The sequence below is a fragment of the Sus scrofa genome, chromosome 3 (assembly GCF_054392235.1).
Source record: "Sus scrofa isolate SSC_HxYL_T2T_F1_AM1 chromosome 3, Sscrofa_HxYL_maternal_Yorkshire_Landrace_v2.0, whole genome shotgun sequence".
Taxonomy (NCBI): Eukaryota; Metazoa; Chordata; class Mammalia; order Artiodactyla; family Suidae; genus Sus; species Sus scrofa.
In genome coordinates, this window is record NC_139385.1 from 137186727 (window position 1) to 137207755 (window position 21029).

At 53.4% G+C, this 21029-nt stretch overlaps 1 protein-coding gene across 18 annotated transcripts in view; it reads right to left on the reverse strand.

The window, feature by feature from the left end:
• Positions 1–21029, reverse strand: part of LPIN1 (lipin 1) — a 133508-nt gene that overhangs the window by 14153 nt on the left and 98326 nt on the right. For 16 of the 18 annotated variants that reach the window (XM_021085564.2, XM_021085565.2, XM_085015355.1 and 13 more), the window contains 4 exon segments: positions 20301–20380; positions 12791–12917; positions 11205–11353; positions 10646–10732 (listed from right to left, as the gene is read on the reverse strand). In XM_021085564.2, the coding sequence (XP_020941223.1) occupies positions 10646–10732; positions 11205–11353; positions 12791–12917; positions 20301–20380 (443 nt within the window). 18 annotated transcript variants of the gene reach the window in all.

The following is a 21029-nucleotide window of genomic DNA, read 5'->3' on the forward strand; positions in this document are numbered from 1 at the left end:
AAATCCCACCCCGCCCCCCTTGCACTTCGTGTGAGCACACAAATATACTCCAACCCCTCTCCTCTCATCTTAAAAACAATCCAAGCCATCAACAACCGCAAAAACCAAAAACCAAAACCCGTCGCTTCCTAGGTATTGCCTCTCTGTTCCCATTTCCCTGTTCAGATCCCATTTCCCTGTTCCTGTTTGCAGCAGAATTCTTTCCGAGAGCTGCATATTTGCATCGACTCCACTTCCACTCGGCTTCCCCTGTCAGCCCATCCAAGCAGGCGCTTGTTCCCCTGCTTCGCTGCCCTTGGCAAGGTCCCCTGTGATGCCACCTGCCAGATCCAGGCATCACTTCTCAGTTCCCTCCCGAACAGCCTTCCCGGAGGCATCTGACACAGGCGACCCTTCCCTCCTCTAGGACGCCCTTTTTTTCCCCCAGTTTCCAGGCCCCGCTGGACCCTGGTTTGCTCCTCCTCACCGGCCACTTCTTCCCAGACAAGTCGCCTTGGCTAGGTCTCCACCCAGCCTCTAAATGGACCTCATTTCTTGTCACCCCTCTTAGGCCCTGGAGGAGCCCATCCACTTTCAGGGCCTTAAAAGCCACATTTGAACTGAAGCAGCGTAAGATACATAAATATTTGGTTTTCCTTCCTGGTTTCTGACACAGAGCTTCTAAAACCCCTGGAATTCCTGAGTGATGGGGATAAGAGAAGAATCTTTCATGGTGCAGAATAAACCTTCCTTTCTTTTTCCTTCTTTCTTTCTTTCTCTTTCTTTCTTTCTTTCTTTCTTTCTTTCCTTCCTTCCTTCCTTCCTTCCTTCCTTCCTTTTTTCTTTCTTTCGTCTTTCTAGGGCCATACCTGCAGCATATGGAGGTTCCCAGGCTAGGGGTTGAATTGAACCTACAGCTGCCAGTCTACACCACAGCCACAGCAACGCCAAATCTAAGCCTCATCTATGACCTACACCACAGCTCACAGCAATGCTGGATCCATAACCCAGTGAGCAAGGCCAGGGATCAAACCTCAGTCCTCATGGATACAAGTTGGGTTTGTTACCACTGAGACACGATGGGAACTCCAAGTCCCTTTCAATAATATAAAGCGGGCCAATCTACAATAGGGACCCCAGAAGATAAAGAAAAAGAGAAGGGGATTGAAAATATATTTGAAGAAATGATGGTTGAAAACTTTCCAAATCTACAGGAAACAGATCTCAAGATACGGGAGGCATGGAGGGCCTCAAACAACTGCAGACCAAGGCATATAACAAAAATGGCAAAAGTTAAAGATTAGGAGGTGATTCTAGCAACAAGAGAAAAACAAGGAGTTAATTGTAGGGAATCCCCATAAGGCTATCAGCTGATTTCTCTACAGAAACACTACAGGCCAGAAGAGAGTGGCAAGATGATATTTGAAGTTCCAAAAGGGAAAAATGTGCAGCCTAGAATACTCTACCCAGCAAGACTATCATTTAAAAGGGAAGGAGAAATAAAGAATTTCTCTAACAAACAAAAAACTCAAAGAATACAGAAATACTAAGCAAATTCAAAGGAAATACTGAAAACTCTCCCCTAGACAGGAAAGAAGTAAGAAGACAGAGGATGGAGGAACTCACAGTTGGAAACTAACCACTTAAATAAGCCGGTATACAGATCAAAAAAAAGAATAAAAAAAAAAACCCTATTTATAAAAATGATGATAAACACAGGCAACAGCAAAAGACTACACATGACGATGTAAAAAAGGACATCAAAATCATAAAATGTGGGGAAGGAGAGTAAGAAAATCTAGACTTTTTTTTTAGAGCCTACACGACTGTCAAAATAAGCGCTTTCCAGCCACACCTGAGTTGACGTGAATGAGGGGACTGGTGGAGGCTGGGGACTAGAGGGATGAACCCCGCAGGTGGAGGACTTGAACTCTCTGCTCCCCCCGCCCCCGATCCTGGGGAAAGAGGGAAGCTGGAGACTGAGGGCCCTCCCTGGCCAGACAGTGACAGCATCAATCAGCCTACATGATGAAATCGCCGTAAAAGCCCTAGCCTGGCTTCGGGGAGCTTCTGAGGTGGTAAAGGCAGCCACATGTTGGGAGGGTGGTGCACCCCAACTCCCCAGGGGCGAGGCCCTTCCAGACCTTGGCCTAGGTGCCTCTCCATCTGGATCCTTTCTCAGACCCTTATAATAAGCCGGTAAATGTGTTCCCCAGGTCCTGTGAGCCATCACAGCACATGATCAAACCTGAGTGGGGGGGGGAACCCCCGTTTACAGCCAAGTCAGCGTGGGTAAGCTGGGGACCCGCTACGTACGAATGGCGCCTGAAGTCGGGACAGCCTCTTGGGACTGAGCTCTTAGCCGGTGGGGTCAGCACCCGCTGCAGGTACTTAGTGTCAGAACTCAATGGCCAGGGAGCTCCTGCTGTGGTGCAGTGGAAACACATCTGACGAGTGTCCATGAGGATGCGGGTTTGATCCCTTGGCCTCGCTCAGTGGGTTAAGGATTCAGCGTTACCATAAGCTGTGGTGTAGGTTGAAGACGCAGCTCAGATGTGGCATTGCTGTGGCTGTGGTGTAGGCCGGCAGCTACAACTCCGATTCCACCCCTCGCCTGGGAACTTCCATATGCCGCAGGGGTGGCCCTAAAAAAGCAAAAAAAAATACAAATAAAAATAAATTAAAAAAATAAAACAGAATATAAGATAGACCTCATTAACAAATTTTATATTGATAACATGTTTGCATAATATTTTAATATATTGGATTAAATAAAACATATTTAAACTTTTAAAAACACTGTCTATACACTGATATCTCCCAAACTTATATTCCCAGTCCAGACTCCCCTCCTTAAGCTCCAGGACAATACACTCAACTGCAAAGCCCACAGCACTCATCAGATATGCCGCAGCATCTCAAACACACGCAGGCGCTCCACCTCCGCAGGTGGCACCCCCATTGCCCAGGATTTGAGGCCAAGATCTCGGGGCCCACCTTGGGTTTCTACCTTCCTCCCCTCCACCCGCCCCACCCCAGCCCATCAGCAGGCCCTCTCAGTGGTATATGACGCTATGAGCCCCGGTGCTGGGGCCTCTGACCTCCACCCCTGCAACAGCCTGAATCACCTCCCTGCCCTCCCCCCAACGAGTCTCCACACGGAAAGCACACTCCGCATTTAATCAGAGCTTGCTCAAAACTCTCCCAAGGCTTGCCGACTCTCTCAAACACAATCCACATTCCTCGCCGTGACCCACAGGGCCACTGAGACCGGGTCTCCGCCTTTCTTGCCAACCCCATTCACTCCCTGGCGCCCGGCCAGACACAGGTATCCCCACGGGTCCTCCCACGTGCCACGCCCTTTCCTGCACCTGCTGTTCCTTTCAGGCTTTCCTGCCCCCTCGTCTCAACCAGATCTGCTCAGACAGCACCCGCTCAGTGGGCCCTTCCCTGCTCCATCTATTTAATAAAACACACCCTCCCTCCCCCTCACCCCAGGCACTAAGCCCTTGCTCTGCCTTTTTCGCCAAGGCACTGATCACTAATACTATGTGACAGCCCCTTGTCTGGCTGTGTCTCATTAACCCACGTGCTCCTTGAGGGTGGGGACTTTGGCTCATTCCTTGCTGTAACCCCAGTGCCCAAAACAGTGCTTAGCAAGTAGCAGACACTGAACAAATCTCTGCTGAATGAGTAAATACAAACTACCCACTTCCAACCCAACTCACAGCTCTACTCTGAATACATCATGCTGGCCCAAGGACTTGTCTAATAAAGAGGAGTTTTTTTTGTTTTCTGTGGGTTTTTTTTTTTTTTTTTTTTGCATTTTAGGGCTCCACCCGTGGCAGATGGAAGTTTCCAGGCTAGGGGTCAAATTGGAGCTGCAGCTGCCAGCCTACACCACAGCCACAGCAACACGGGATCCGAGTCTGCGACCTACACCACAGCTCACGGCAGCGCTGGATCCCCAACCCACTGAACAAGGCCAGGGATTGAACCCGCATCCTCATGGATCCCAGGTGGATTCGTTTCCAATGTGCCACAATGGAAACTCCCTACTAAGATGTTCTTTAAAACAGAGAAACAGGAAAGTGTTAAGACGAAGAGAATCTACAGAAATATCAGCTTGTATGGATTCAGGATGCATTTGAAAACCAAGCAACTTTTTAACGAAACATCTTTGTATCTGAACCAACACTCTTTTTCCTTTTTTTAAGTCACGATTTCTGGATACAGCTCTTCACATCAAAGTCCTAAAAGCTGCCACCTGCAGGGGCCTGAGATGCTACTTTTGTTCAAGGCTTGATTTGCAAACATACTTCGTGGCTTGGTGGTGCCTCTGGGTGTCCTTGCCATGCAAGTGTCCCCTTCAAAGGCCGTTACTAAACTTAGCAGGAAAACCAGCTCCCCGGTGTCCTGATGGGAGAGCTGCCTGTGTGTTGGTGGCAGCAGGGACCACCTCTCCAGAGCCTCCACCCCCGTGAAAGCTGCGTGAAACACCAGGTGCTCCTGCCAATCACTCAGGTGGCAGCACGTCGCCAAAGCGTCCTCTCCACGGTGTCCCCGGAGGGTAAGACCCCCTCGCTCAGATGGGCAGCCAGGAGCAGGACACCCCGGCACACCCGGGCACACCCACCGGGCCCCCGTGGAGCCAGGCTGGGCTAAGGGTGCCCACGGGGCCCAGTGCCGCTTGCCCTGTGGAGCAGAGATGCTGCAGGACCAACCAGGATGGAAACAGGGCACAGGACAGAGCAAGGTGGCCTCGAGGGACCCAGGGGAGGAAGGACACTGGACTCCGTTCACTGCCTGCCCGAGGAGGGAGCCGTGAACAGAGGTGCAGCACGCACACGCGGGTCACACTTATCCCTCGGGAGAGAGAGAGGGATGGATGGGGAGTTTGGGGTGAGCAGATGCAAGATCAGGGCTCTGGGGAAACACTAGAGCCAACAAGAAAGAGCATCATTGCACGACCAGGCTTGGTACAAACAAGCTTCTCCTTTGGTCCCCGTCTCTATTTTGTGTGTGTGTCTTTTCTAGGGCTGCTCCCGCAGCATACGGAGGTTCCCAGGCTAGGGGTCAAATCGGAGCCATAGCCACCGGCCTACTCCAGAGCCACAGCAACGCAAGATCCGAGCCGCGTCTGCGGCCGCAGCTCACGGAAATGCCAGATCCCCAACCCACTGAGCAAGGCCAGGGATTGAACCCACAACCTCATGGTTCCTAGTCAGATTCGTTAGCCACTGAGCCACGATGGGAACTCCTCTTTTTGCCTTTTTCTATGGCCGCTCCCACGCCATATGGAGGTTCCCAGGCTAGGGCTCCAATTGGAGCTGTAGCCACCAGCCTATGCCAGAGCCACAGCAACATGGGATCCAAGCCGCGTCTGCGGCCACAGCTCATGGAAATGCCAGATCCCCAACCCACTGAGCAAGGCCAGGGATTGAACTTGCAACCTCATGGTTCCCAGTCGGATTCGTTAACCACTGCGCCATGACGGGAACTCCCTGGTCCCCGTCTCTTCACCCCTCTTACAACATCTCGCCTGGAGAAACACTGCCGGAGACAGGAAAGATGACCTTGGGTAATCTTTTACCTCTTTGACTTAATTTTCCAAGTTAAGCTAAGCTTCTAGAGTGGAGTTTCCCCAGACTCACAGGCATGAAGAACAGACTTGTGGCTGCCAAGGGGGAGGAGGGAAGTGGGATGGATGGGGAGTCTGGGGTTAGTAGATGCAAACTATTCCATTTAGAAGGATAAGCAGTGAGGCCCTACTCTACAGCACAGGGAACTAGATCCAATCTCCTGGAACAGACCAGGATGGAAAATAATATATTTTTTTAGAAGAAGGTACACAGTGGGGTTTCTCAACTGGTTCTCATTTGAGGCTTTTTCGTTTTTTAGTTTTTTGGCCATTCCTGCGGCATACGGAAGTTTCCTGGGCCAGGGATCAAGCCTGAGTTGTAGCTGAATCTAGGCCACAGCTGCGGTAAAGCTGGATCCTTAACCTGCTGCGCCACAGCAGGAACTCCAGCCGCTGACATCTTGGACGACCAGATAAATTACTGCGGGTGCAAAAAATAATAAAAATAAAAATAAAAGGAGTTCCCGTCGTGGCTCAGTGGTTAACAAATCCGACTAGGAACCATGAGGTTGCAGGTTCGATCCCTGGCCTCGTTCAGTGGGTTGAGGATCCCGCGTTGCTGTGGCTGTGGTGTAGGCCGGTGGCTACAGCTCCGATTAGACCCCTATCCTGGGAACTTCCATGTGCCGAGGGTGCAGCCCTAAAAAGGCAAAAACAAACAAACAAACAAACAAAAAACTGCGGGAGGTTTGGGAGCGTCCCCACAAGGCCACCTCTTTGGAGGGTTCTGAGCAGCATCCCCGCCTCCACCTACCAGATGCCAAGGACACACCCCAGTCACGACCATCAGAGAAGTCCTCAGACGCCACCACACGTCTGCAGGAAGCAAAATCGCCACTGAAAGCCCCTGACGTAGGGGAAAGGGACTGCTGTGGCCCTATTTGCAGCCTTAGAGGCAGTGCACTCACCTGGTACCTTAAGGAAAGACAGCTCCGTGCCAAACTCGGGCTTGTTCCCAGCCCGGCCTCCACGGCCCTTGACCTCTGTGCCAGCCAGCTTTCCAGGTCACATACATGGCCTGCCCTCTGCACCAGGGCTTCCCTTCCTGTGAGCGACCCCCCGTCCCCCGTCTCTCAGCCCCTCCTCCCACTCCTCCTTCCACCCGCGATGAGCTTTTGAAGCTCTGCTCATCCGCTGAGGCTCAGTGCAGGTGCCACCTTCTCAATGAAACCTTCGACTCCTCGGCCCTCCAATCAGAATTCATTTCTCCTTCACTTAATCTGCATCTCTCATCCCCCCGCCAAGCCCCGTTACAGGAGTGCTGTGTGTCTCCTCCTACAGGATCCCAAGATCCCTGAAGGGAGGGGCGGGCAGCACCCCGCGTGGCACCCAGGACAGCCCCTGTGCACACTGGGTTTAATCAGGGCCCGCAACATCCCTGGGGTTCTCACGGAGGCCTGTGACATGCCTGTGACGCACCTGCGACTCCAGCCACAGACCCAGCATCACAGCGCCGCTCGGCCAGCGGGACCCTAAGGGACCATCTGGTCCAGTTTCCTCACCTGAAGGATGAAGAGGCCAAGGCTGGGAGCGGGGGGCGGGGTCTGCGGGTCCACGGGGAGCCGAAGGCGGTGGTCCCCAGAACCAGGTCCCCTGACTCCCCCCACCACCATGCGGTCCCCTCCCTTCCCAACAGAGAGCAATGACACAATAACCCAGCAAGACCTGAGGTGAAAGAAACAACCACTCTGGCCCGGAGGAGAAAAGGGCTCCTCAGGAGTCTGCTGAGGATTATTTCCGGCCTTCAGCAGCACCCCAGCTTCGGAGGATGCATTCGTTAGGCCACGGATGAACCAATGTGTCCATGGGAAACACAGGAAGCCTTCATTCTTGCTAAGTCATGGAGACATTGACTTCTGGTTGCACGAATATAACAATATTTGTCAAGCGAGGCAGAAAATTAGAGCAATTACTGTCCATATTCAGCCTCCCAAACGCCCACTGGCTCAACACCCTGCAAATTTTAGGGAACAATCCTTCTTTTCGCTCCTTCTACATATTGAATGTGGATATTTGAATACGAGGGAGTTTCATGTATCTTCCACTTGTATCTGCTATAGCTCTTTTTAATCAATAACCAAACCGACTTTTAAAAATCAAAAAGCAAGCTTTAGATCCTCCTCTGTGAGCAAGGTGATGGTCCACCTGACATAGTTTCTCGCAGGCTGACTTATTCAAACAAGCAATTACATTTGGCAAAAAATAAAGAAATAAAATTTTCCTCATTTTCTGTTTTTTCCGAGCAAGTGGCTCAGACTGGTTTTTCCATTTGAGAAAACCTGCAGTGGAGTCCCCTTTGTGGCTCAGCAGTAAACGAACCCGACTAGGATCCATGAGGACGTGGGTTCGATCCCTGGTCTCACTCAGTGGGTGAAGGATCCGGCGTTGCCATGAGCTTGGTGTTGGTCGCAGACGCGGCTCAGATCTGTGGTTGATGTGGCTGTGGCGTAGGCCAGCAGCTGCAGCTCCGATTCAACCACTAGTCTGGGAACTTCCACATGCCTTGTGCGCGGCCCTAAAAAACAAGAAAAGAAAAATACTGCAATGCGCAAAATTTAAGGGGCACCCAAAGTCAAGGAAAGCAGTGTCAGGAAAGAGTGGTCTGTCCGAAAACCCTCCATCAAACGGCCTCTTCTTCCTGGTGCTCTATCATACCAAATACTTCTCTATTTTTTTGTTTGTTTCTCTTTTTTGGCCACCCGAAAGCATATGGAGTTCCCAGGCCAGGGATCAGATCTGAGCCACAGCTATAACCTACCGTCAGATCCTTAACCCACTGTGCCGGGCTGGAAATCGAACCTGTGTCCCAGTGCTCTCAAGACGCCACCAATCCCGCTGTGCCACAACGGGAACTCTGCTAAACGCTCCCCTAAATATGTCTCCGGGTAATCACATATGTGACACCAACAGACCTCACCACCGTTACCAGTTCTCAGCCCCTGCACACTCCTTCCAGCTGCCGCTGCCTAAGACAGGGGAGGTGGCGTGTGGGACGCCGCCTGCATTCGCTCTAATCAACAGTCCGCCACAAAAGCCGACGTCTCGTCCAGCCTGGGCCCGGACTCAGTGATGCCACCAAGGCCATCGAGCCAGGCCGAGCCCTTGGGTATCAGAAGCCCAGAGGAAGAGGCCACAAGAGCCGTCCGGGGAACCGATGCTGGCCTGGAAAGGTTTCGTGAGGACCGTGGTATCAGAGCTGGAAATGAGGCTGAAAAACTTCAAGAGGCAAAAATCAGAGGCAAAGGCAGGCCTGGCAGAAACCATCACACGCACAAAGGCGGGGAGATGGGAAAACGAAGCACCGCGTGGGGACCTGTCGGCCTGGATACTCGCAAAAAGGGTCTGGGGAGAAGCGGCAGGAAATTGGGAGCTTGCAGAAGTGGGCCCGGAACTGCTGGGCTGCAGAGCCAGCCCCTGGGAGCCTGCCCTCAGTCCCGTACAGAGCCCCTGAAGGCCATGGCCAAGCAGAGAGAGCCAGGCAACACTGGCCCGTCTGGGCGCCACTGAGGACACATCACCTCACATTCAGGGTGCAAGCGTCAAGCTCCTTCCACTCAACCAAACCCAACAAAACTCAACAAAACACAGCAGGTGCTCGGCAACCCTCAGATGGTCACCCACAGGCCTGACCCGTTCTGAACCGATCCATCCAACAAAAGGCCAGTTAGGCATTCTTCGACAAGCTACTCTATTTTCTTTTTCATTTTTTTTTTTTAGGGCTGCCCCCTCAGTATATGGAACTTCCCAGGTTATGGGTCAAATCAGAGCAGCCACTGCCGGCCTACACCACAGCCACAGCAACGCCAGACCCAAGCCGCAACGGCCACCTATGCCACAGCTTTATCATTGCTCAAAGGTGAAATCTAGAAAAGGACGGTCAAAGCGATGAGCTGGGCACCTGACAAGTCCGAGGCCTTGACCCCCACCAGGGTGGAAGGTCCTCCCAGGTCCCCCCCCCACCCCCACCTTGGAGCGTGAGGTCCAGGAGGCCAGATTCCGTGCCCACTTGATCACCACCCCAAGCTCCGGTCACAGGACCAGGCACACAAGAGGCGCTCAATAAATGCTGGATAAGGACCAGGAAAGTGTACTTCTCTCATTTGTGCTCAGAGCACCCGCCGCAGCTTGAGGGCACATTCCTTCTTCCCTGTCACCGTCACTGTCACCACCCCCTGTCATGCCCTCCATGGGCCAGAGGTGAGCACACCAGGCTGGGAGTCTCGTCAGCCCAGGGTACCTCCCAACTCTGACTAGAGACCAGAGGGCACTGGGGGCAGAGGTTTCACTTACGGGGGAGACTCTGATCCACAGAAAGATGGGCGAAGTGTGACTAAGCACAAGCCAGTGTGGCGGCGGGGAACCCCAACGGCCCCTGAACCCCACAGGTGAACCAGAGAAGGGATGGGCCCGGAGCTGGGCCGACCGGGGCCTCCGTGAGGGCTGCTGTTAGAAGCTGTGAGGCTCTGGACCCATGAACTCTCTAAGCTTGGAAACGCTACTGCCCACTTCTCAGAGTCCCTATAAGAATGAAGTGAAGGGACACGGGGTCCGGGCACAAGAACCCCTCTGGATCTACCTGACCTCCCACCCTGGTGTCCCAGGCACGGCCCCACTGCAGGCTGTCATAGGTTTGGGGTCCCCGGCAGAGCCCTCCCGCGACCAGGTGACATGATGAGGGATGCTGGGTAGCCCACAAAACCTGCTTGGAATCTGTACTTTGTAACCTCAAATAAATAAATCCCTTGGCTGACGTCAGACCACCACTTGCTCTCCGGACTTTCCTCGGTGTGAAAGGAACCTGAATGCGTCCACACCAAGGCTGCCGCCTTCTTCCTTCTCCATCCATCTTCAATGCCCCTATCGCTTTCTCGCGTGTCTTTTAGGACTGAGTTCAAATTTGGAGTTGGCAGGACTTGAGGGGCGCTCAGGACCCCCCGTCCCCACCGCTGCCGACCCTCCCCGGCCAAGGGGCACCGTCTTTGGACGTCAGCCCTGCAGGGAAGTTTCCGCGTGCAGAGTACTCACTGGCTCACTTTATGGTACAGCTTGGCTATGCCCTGGTGGGTCCAGTCCTTCCCAAGGGTGGGCAAAATGTGGCCAAGAGTGTCCGACCTGAACAAAAACACAGACGAGAAAAATAAAACGAAAAGGTCATCACAAAAGGGAAAAAAAAAAAAAAAAAAGACCATTTGATTCAACGCACTATCAACGCCTCATAAAAGATGCAAATGAGATGCACGACTTGCTTTCTGGGCAGAAAGGAACAGAAGCCACCACACGAGGATGCGCGTGGAGGGCTGTGCGTTCGCGAGGGGCACCTTGGTCTGATCGCCCATCGAGTCCTCGCCTCGCTGAGAGAAGGGCCACGGCCCAAGGGCGCGCCAGAGGCACCCACGTGGGTGGCACAGTCAGGGCGCCACCGCGCCAGAGGGACGTGCCCCCGACCCCCACCACAGCTGTGTGACTCCGGGAGCTACGACTCCCCGAGCAGCCCTGGCCGCCCGGGAACTTGACCTGCACGAGCCCCGTGATGCCTGAGAGGAAGTGACCCGCTGGCCCAGGCCGGGCTCCCAGCTGCACCCACCTGGTGATGGTTCCGTCAATGTCGGAGATGATCACCTTATCGTCCCAGTTCCACAGGTAGATGGTGCCCTCGCAGCGACACGTGCCCTGATACTGCGTGGTGACGCTGAATACCACGTCGTTGGGGCCGTTCTTCAACTTGAGGCTTTTCTGAAACACAGGAACCCGGTGTCTGCTTGAGGGGAAGCCCCAGAGAGAGAGACACTTCGCTTCTGTTCCCCCAGAAATCAGATCTGGATTTTTTTTTTTTTTTTTAGGGCCACACCTGCGGCATATGGAGGTTCCCAGGCTAGGGGTCGAATCGGAGCTGTAGCCACCGGCCTACACCACAGCCACAGCAACACTAGATCTGAGCCATGTCTGCCACCTACACCACAGCTCATGGTAACGCCAGATCCTTAACCCACTGAGCGGGGCCAGGGATCGAACCTGCATCCTCATGGACACAGTCAGGTTTGTTTTGGCCGAGCCACAGTGGGAATTGCTGGATTTCTTTTTTTAATTATCATCCGAGGTCACTGTACAATCCTTGCCCTGTCCCTCGAGATGAGAAACGTGCTTTCAGGACCTGGGCAGCCTGACCAACTGCTCCCCTCACAGGCCCACGTCCCACGGGGGCAAAGGACAGGCTCTGGGGCCCCTCACAGGGAATCACACCTTCAGACTGGGATGCACATACCAGGCCATGACCAAGCAGGAAGGGCCATGACCAGGGACACGAATCTGAGCCAGGTGTGCGAATCCAGTACACACTGGAGGAGAGCAGCCTCGGTCACGTGGTACCTCACTTCTAGAAGCGTATGCTCCCGACCCCAAGAAATGACACCAGCTTCAGGAAGCAGAATCCCCTCTTGGCGGTTCTCAAACTCCATGCTGGGGCCCTCGAGTGCAAGCCAGGTGGTGGCCGGAGGCCTGGTCGCCCCCGGCATGGCGGTCGGGCCGCCTGCCATGCAGCCGCTGCCTGGGGACTGCTGGGCTGCAGGGCGTCCCGCCGTCCCTTAGCTTTTCCCTTCAAACACCGTCACAGACAAGCCTGGTCCCCACACGCCCTTAGGAGATGAGCCGAGTGGGATCACTTGCTCACTGTCCTCTCCTCTCATGGGACACAGGCTCAGGCCCCCGGAAGGGGACACTAGGGCCCGGGTGGCTCTCTGCTCCCTGAAACCCTCTGAATCCCACCACACGTGCTCCACGCCCCAGTTCAGGAGATGCATCTGGTTTAACAGACGCCTCTCTAAAGGCGGAAGCAGCCCTGCGAGATTTGGTCATCAGTCCCTTACACCTCAGGACAGAGTCGCCCCCTCGGGCCGCCTTCTTCCAACACTTTCAGAACAGGAGGCTCCAGGACAGCCTTGGGGGTGACAGAGGAGAAGCGACTCTGAGAAGCCAGCCCAGGCAGGAGCTGACGTCGGGCGCAAACGCGAGGCATTACAAGGCGGATTTGCGGGAAGCAGAGGGCAGCGGGCGCTCTGGGACAGAGAAGGTGCCCGGCGTAGGGGTGGGAGCCAGAGAGCTGGAGGGACACCCGGACCCTGGGCCCGCCAGTCGGGGGCCGGGCCTGGGCCAGTGCCCCCCGAACGCACTCACCAGCTGCTCCGACGTGAGCCGCAGGGTCTTCCTGTAGCTGACGCTGGACAACAGGGGGAGGTGGCTTGTGCCGGACGGCTTGGCAGCTGCGTGCTCCTCATCACTGGAGGATGATTCGTGCTTCATTCTGGAACACACGGTGACGTGATCGCCAGTTAGGAAATGCATCTGGGCGGCCGTTAAAAATGCATTCGCCGGAATCAATGACCAGTCAGCCGGGTCTCTCCTGAGTGTTGTCTTGGGTGGTCATTTTCCATGTGCCGTGATATCGTCAATGAGTTCCTGTGTGCCCCCCTCCATGCGCCTCCTGCATTATTCCGCCGGGGCGGCCCCGCCTCATTCACATCCCTCTTTACCAGCTATCATCACTCTATTTTAAACCACGAGGCTCCCTTCCTGCTAGGTGGGGTGGGACGCCATCCTGCCTGGAAGGATGCTCACACATTCTCCTCTCTGCCCACCCCAGGCTGTGGGCCAGGCACCAGGCGTCCAAATTTCCTCCCCGTCCAGACGCATCAGTCCCCTGTATATACCTCTCCGAATGCACAATTCCAAAGGACAAGGACACTCTGGGACTTACAGGTGCCAATGAAGCCGGGAAGACTCCCCAGTCCTCGGCCAGGCTACCCCTACTCCCGGCACAGAAGCCAATGCTCCCGGCTCTCCCTGCTTCTCCCCGTGGCAGGGGGCTGGGACGTGCGGGTGGGAAGCGGGCTCATTTCCTCTGAACAGCTCACACAAAGCCTATCAGCAGTTAGCTGTTCCCTGGGTTCAAACCCTGCTCTGGCATAGCCCCCAACCCAGCAGAACTAGATCTGCCTTCCCAGGACATTTCTGTTTGGGAAAATGCCTCAATGCTACACAAAGTGCTCAGTAAGCCACTGCGAGGCTCAACAAGAACGCTGAGCAGGCACAGCCCGGCCCCAGGGACATGCACCTTCCTGCCCAGCTTCCTGCTCAGCCCACCCTTCTGTGCAAGTCTGACACAAACATGGGCTCCATCAATCTCTTCTTTTCTTTCTTTCTTTTTCTTTTTTTCTTTTTTATGGCCGCACCTGCGGCATATGGAGGTTCCCAGGCTAGGGGTCTAAAGGGAGCTGTAGCCTTTGGCCCACACCACAGCCACAGCAACGTCAGGTCCGAACCTCCTCTGCGACCTACACCACAGCTCACGGCAACCCCGGATCCTCAACCCACTGAGCAAGGCCAGGGATCGAACTCACAGCCTCATGGTTCCTAGTTAGATTCGTTCCCGCTGCGCCATGACGGGAACTCCTCCTCCATCGGTACCTTCTTACTGCAGGGAGCGCTCACCTGGCCCTCCAGACCTCCTGCCTCCCCTTCCTGTCCACCAGAAAATAAGTGGGTATTTCCTATGCAACCCATTGCTTTTTTACCCTGTGTGTTCATTCCAGAAGCAGTTCCTACAATCCAATCCTCCCCCAGACAAGGGCTGACGAGAAGGAGGACCCTGTTACACAGAACCCTGCTTCTGTGTTCTTTCCACTGGGCTCTTTCCAAGTCTAGAATGAGCTGCCCCTCCCGGGGCACCTGCTTCTATGAGAGGCCGCCCCTGGACTGCAGGCTGGTGAACTGGAGCTCGAGTAACCAGAGCTGCTGCTTCTTTTCCTTTTGTCTTTTGAGGGCCACACCCGTGGCATATGGAGGTTCCCAGGCCAGGAGCCAGCCTATACCATGCCACAGTAATGCCAGATCAGAGCTGCATCTGCGACCTACACCAAAGCTTGTGGCAACACTGGATCCCCAACCCACTGAGTGAGGCCAGGGATCAAACCTGCATTCCTATGGATACTATTCAGGTTCTTAACCCACTGAGCCACAACGGGAACTCCATCCAGTGCTTCTGGGCACCTTGCCAGGCATGGAGGACTGAGCAAACAGCCTGGCCCTGCTGCCCGGGGCTTTCTGTCTAAACTCAACACAGCAGGACAAAGACTACCCTAGGAAAGCAGAGGACACCCCAAGAGGGGCTGGACTGTCTGGGCTGGAGTCACCGACCTGTCCATCATGGGGACACAGCCCTGGTGAAGACACCATGGTAACAGGTGACTGTCCATGGAGACAGAGCGCATAGGCCAGAATCCTGGGGGCTCCATGGCAGGGCTGAGCTACACGTGCATGAATCGGCAACTGGGGGCTGGGTCAGATTCAAGCCCCAGGAACTTCCAGCTGTCCTGCTCAGCTCACTTTTCTTTCAGACTTGATTCCCTGATGGGAAAAGGCAGGGGAGCAAGTGGCATCCCGCCCACCAAGGAATCCAGGATGCTGGCAGGTGACAGACAGACAAACTGGACTGGGAGGCGTGCATCCCAGCAAAGGCCTCACGACCACGGAGTTCCTCTCTGGGCCTCAGCAGCTCGTCTGGAAAATGACACCGAAGTGCCTTCCACTTCCAAGCCTGCCCATCCTATGACTGACGCTGGTCCTTCTGAACCAACAACCCAGAGGTTTGCACACAGACAGGCAGACGTGGTCCTGGAGCCAATGGCCGTGACAAGCAGGTGGGAACCCAGGAGGAGAGGCTACAGGTCCCCAGGGAAGTGGAACACATCAACACGCCATGCAAACAGTTTGGAGGGAAATGAGACCCAAATGTGATCTGAAGCACTCAGGGTCAAGAGACTGATGTGTGCTCTGAGGTGGGACGCGGAAGCGGGGCGGAAGAGCTGTTATTTCCATCTGCGGCTTTAAAACAAAAACCAAAAACCCTAAGTGGGTGCAGCCACCATCTGAAGGAGCAGAGTGAGGAAAAGGCAGATGCAGAAAGTGAGATGGGAGCTGTTCGGCTGGTGTCTGCCGGGGCCGGCTTGGGGCAGGTGCACGGTCATCAGCGGACCTGCCACCAACCCCCCGACTCTTGCAATGGTCCTTAATGTCATTGGTTCTGCGGCATCTGCGAGAAGCAACAGAACAAGACAAAAGGGCTCATCTCCCTTGAGTGTCTGTGATCAGTCGAGGCGCCGGGATCCTCTAAGATAGCACTTGCCAGCGTTCAGTTTTCAATGGTATTTTAATGACTTGCCTGGTGACAGGCTGTTTGCTCAATTAGGAGGCTTCAGGGACTGTTCTGTCAATCACGAATCTATCAATTAGGAAAGCACGCCAACACTTTTTTGCAGTCAACTGCTTGCATCTCATTAGGAGACCAAGAGTCGAGGACGCCAGCAAAAATAAAAAGAAGCACGTGGCTCCAAAGACTTTAGATGGAGGCTGTTGGGGATCTCAAATCCTGTGTAAAGAGTCAATTCTCGATTTTCCAGGTTTCATGAAGAGGTGTAGCCTGATGAACTCAGAGTGGTCCACAGTCTTAAACTATTTCTATTTAACCGAAGAAAGCATTTTTGGCAATATCCGAATAGGACCATATTAGATCCTAAGAAAATCGGAAATGCATCAGATAAACTGCCAGCTAATGTTGCAGCTTGAGAAGAGCTGCTCAAGTGCCCCGGGCCTCACCACCCCGTGGCCTCCAGGAGCCGCCTCCTGGCCCCGAGAAAGGAGAATGCAGACCATGTGCCAGCCGCTATGGGGTTCTGTCCGCTGTAAACCTCTCTGAGTGCGGCCCGCCTTCCCCAGGCCTGCGTTTGGTCGCATCGTAGCGCATAACTTTCAAACATCTGCCACTGCTTGGTTAGGATGAGCCTGTGCGCTCCAGGTCACCAGAGAGCCACCCTCCTGACCGTCCCCACGGGTGCCGCAGACACAGCCCGTGTGGCCCCGTTGGGTTTCGGTTCTGGGTCTCCTTCCTCGGAAAGGTGCTCGAGGATCAGATGGGCCAGCACCCTCGGTGGGGGTGTCAGTCTGGTCCCCGCTTCACAGGAGGAGGCGGGGGCACCGAGGAGCTGACGAATTCACCAAAGATGACAGAAAGGGGTGACCAGGTCCCAGCTCGGGCCGCCTCTTAGGTTTGGAAATTACTGCAGAGCAGAGAGGTTCTCGAAGAGTCCCCGGAGAGCAGGCATTTCCAGCGCAGCCAAACTGCTGGTTTAAACTGCTTAGGAGGCGTTCCTGTTGTCACTCAGTGGTTAACGAACCCCCCTGGCCTCGCTCAGTGGGTTAAGGATCTGGCATTGCCATGAGCTGTGGCGTAGGTCACAGACGTGGCTTGTGTCCAGCACTGCTGTGGCTGTGGTGTAGGTTGGCAGCTGCAGATCCGATTTGACCCCTGGCCCAGGAACCTCCACATGCCGCTGGTGGGGCCCTAAAAAGCCAAAAAAAAAAAAAAAAGAAACCTGCCTATGACAGAAAGGCAGCATCTTCTTTTTTTAAATGGCTGTACGTGCAACATATGTAAGTTCCCGGCCAGGGATTGAATCCAAGCCTCCGCTGCAACATATGCTGCAGCTACAGCAACACTGAATCCTTTAACCCACTGCACCGGGCCAGGGATCAAATCCGCACCTCTGCAATGACCCAGTCGGATTCTCAACCCACTGTGCCACAGCGGGAACTCCAGAAAGGTGGCATCTTTGCTTGAGCCCCTTTCCCGGCTGCTCTGGACGCAGACATCAGGCTTATTCCTCTGCTCAGAGACAGAAAGGAGTTTGCCCAAGGCCAGGACTCCAAGCCAGATCTGCCTGACTCCACAGTCTGCTGTGAACAGCCTACCACTTCCAACAGCTTCTTTTTTTTTTTTTTTTTTTTTTTTTGTCTTTTTGCCTTCTCTTGAGCCACTCCCACGGCATACAGAGGTTCCCAGGCTAGGGGTCCAATCAGAGCTGCAGCCACCGGCCTACGCCAGAGCCACAGCAACACAGGATCCAAGCCGCATCTGCGACCTACACCACAGCTCACGGCAACACCGGATCCTTAACCCGCTGAGCAGGGCCAGGGATCGAACCCGCAACCTCACGGTTCCTAGTCGGATTCGTTAACCACTGAGCCACGACAGGAATTCCTCCAACAGCTTCTTAATGAAAACCCACAGGCTCTCACGCTGGCCACCCCCAGGACGGCACATCCTTAGCCCCAAGCTCACCTGCCTTGGGGTGAGCCAGAGGCGGAGGGTGAAGAATGGAAAAGAATCACAGTTCTTCTCCGGGCTCCCTTCCGGGAAAATACCCGAGGGGGCGGGGCACGGGGGCAGGTGGGCAGGAGCAGCGCCAGGGCGCCACCAGGGGGACAAAAAGGGTAGCAACCTAGCCAGGAGCTGGCCCCACAGCAGGGCGGAGCCCATCAGCTCTTGCGTACTCTTCCCCACAGAGAGTAAAGAAACCAGATTATTTCCCACCTGACTCCTACACGGTCTCTATCTCCGACAATGATTTTTAGAATCGCCATAGTGTAAGATACAGAGCCAAGGCCAGGAGTCCGAGGACGACACTCTAAGCCCATCTCTCCTATAAATCAACCAGATGTCAGGCAAATCTCATCGGTTCAGTAAAAGAACAACACTGAAGAAATGTCTGCTCCGGAGTTCCTGCCGTGGCTCAGCGGAAGTGAATCTGACTAGTGTCATGAGGATTCCGGGTCAATCCCTGGCCTCGCTCAGTGAGTCAAGGATCTGGTGTTGCCGTGAGCTATGCTGTAGGTCGCAGACACAGCTCGGATCCTGCATGGCTGTGGCTGTGGCAGAGGCCGGCAGCTACAGCTCCGACTTGACCCCTAGCCTGAGAACTTCCATATGCTGTGTTTGCGGCCCTAAAAAAAGACCAAAAAAAGAGAAATGCCTATTCTGGGGTTCCCATCATGGACTCAGTGGTAACAAACCCAACTAGTATCCATGAGGACACGGGTTTGATCCCCTGCCTCACTCAGTGGGTTAAGGATCCAGGTTGCCGTAAGCTGTGGTGTAGGTCTTAGCAGCAGCTCAGATCCTGCAGTGCTGTGGCTGTGGTGTAGGTCGGCAGTTACAGCTTCAATTCGACCCCTAGCCTGGGAGCTTCCATATGCTGCAGGTGCAGCCCTAAAAAGCAAAAAAAAAGAAATGCCTGCTTCTGAGGCACTGGCTTGACCACCAAGGTATAAAAAGGATGGAGATGAGAATCTTGCCTTTGGTGACTACGCTGGCATTTTTCTGCCTGCTAAGTAAGAAACCCAGCCCGGGGTTTCTTAGGCACAGGAATAGCATAAAGGCCAGGTCATGTGGAAAAAGTGTTATACCCACTCGGACCACTCAGGGTCAGGATGCAATAACATCAAACTAGTGGGTGATGGCGTTGCCCTCAGAGGAGTTATCCTCAAATCCTATTCAAGTAGGATACGCTGAAGGCAAGACACTACAAATATGCATCACTATCATCAAGATCTAATGGCTCCTACGCCAAGTCCATATGAATCCCTATCAACCCTCCTACAGTGTCGGTGGGAATGTAAACTGGTGCAATCACTATGAGGAACAGTGTGGAGGTTCCTTAGAAAACTAAATATAGATGGCCATATGATCCAGCAATCCCACTCCTGGGCACATATCTGGAGAAAATCATAATTTGAAAAGATACATGCACCCCAATGTTCATTCTGGCACTATTTACAATAGCCAAGACATGGAAGCCATCTAAACATCCATCAACGGAGGAATGGATAAAGAAGATGTGGTACATATATACAATGGAATATTACTCAGCCACAAAAAAGAATGAAACCATGCCAATTGCAGCAACACGGATGGACCTAGAGATTATCGATGCTAAGTGAAGTCGGACAACGACAAAAATATGATATCACTGATAGGTGGAAGCTAATTTAAAAATGATACAAAATAACTTCTTTACAAAACAGATACAGACTCAAAGCTTTTGAAGCCAAGCTCATGGTAATCAAAGGGGAGATGCTGGGGAGGGATAAGTTAGGAGGTTGGGAGTAACATACACACATTACTACATATAAAAGAGATAAGTATCAAGGACCTACTGTACAGCACAGGGAAATCTACTCAATACTCTGTAATAACCTATATGGGAAAAGAATCTGAAAAAGAATGGATACATATGTATGTATAACTGAATCGCTTTGTTGTACACCTGAAACTAACACAACACTGTAAGTTAACCATATGCCAATACATTGTTTAAAAAAACCCATGAATCTCTATTGAGACTTAGAAAAGCAGTAAGTCCTGGTACGAATTTAAACCACAGAGAAAGGCAAGTTCCTTCAGAAGGGAAACGTGTTTTCATGTCACTGCTAGTGCGTCACCGTCATCCATCTGCACGAACTCCCACTACGACGATTACCTTCTGCAGAGGGAGAGCTATCTTATGCCAAGACCACGAGGAACGCTCTAGATACATTATCTCGTTTAAGCCTCGCATTGACTTGGGAATTTCTGCATCTAAGGGAGCAAAGGCTTGCACGTGATTAACGGGCACTTCAATTGAAGTAAACGGCTCCAGGTCATTGAGAAATGACGGAGCTGGGTCTGCAACCCAGGTGCGTCTGGGTCAAGGCCTGGGCTATTTGGTGAACCCTATCAGCATCTGCTGGGCATGCGCCTTGACCTTGGACACAGAAAAGAGCCGGAACACCCCCAAGATGACTGGCACTGTACCTGGTGGCCATGCCAAGCTGTGACGGCTGCTCCCCAGTACTGTGGCTCTTTCCTGCCAAGCACTGCTCTGGCTTGCTTTCCTGGAGAAGAGGAAGACAAAGGGTCATGGACATAGCGAAGGGAAACCACCCACACGACAGATGGCATTCTGGGATGGGCTCTCCGAAGCCCAGGGCAGGGTCTCCATGGCACACGCCTGGGGGTGGCAGGTCCCAGTCGCTCCTTCGCTTAGACGTCTACAATTCAGCTGGGAAGTATTTTTGACAGAAACAAGTCTGTTTTCCATAAGTGTTTGTGGCACCAAACCAAACGTCATCATCACTGTAGCTTATGCAAATGCTTTATCAAGGGCTGCTTGGAAACGCGAGGGCTTTCAAAATATTTTCTTATAATTGCTGATAGAAACGCCTGAAAATATTTTCACACCATATTTTGCTTGAGAAAAACATGGACACATTCTCTTTCTCAATACCGCATGCTCTTAATAGAGAGATGCTCCTTTAATGTACTAGAAAGAGCTGCGGCATTCCAAGAGCTCTGGGTCCGTCCTGCTTCTCCGGCTTAGGAACCTCGGGCACGTCGGGGAGACGTTCAGAGCCTCGCTGGCTCACTAGCAACACAGGGGTGAGATATGCCCGTGTTAATGCTGCGATGGCCCACAGAGACGCTGCACATAAACGCAGAGCCAGGCCCGTGCAGGCAAGAGAGGCGGGAGACATCCGCCAGCCC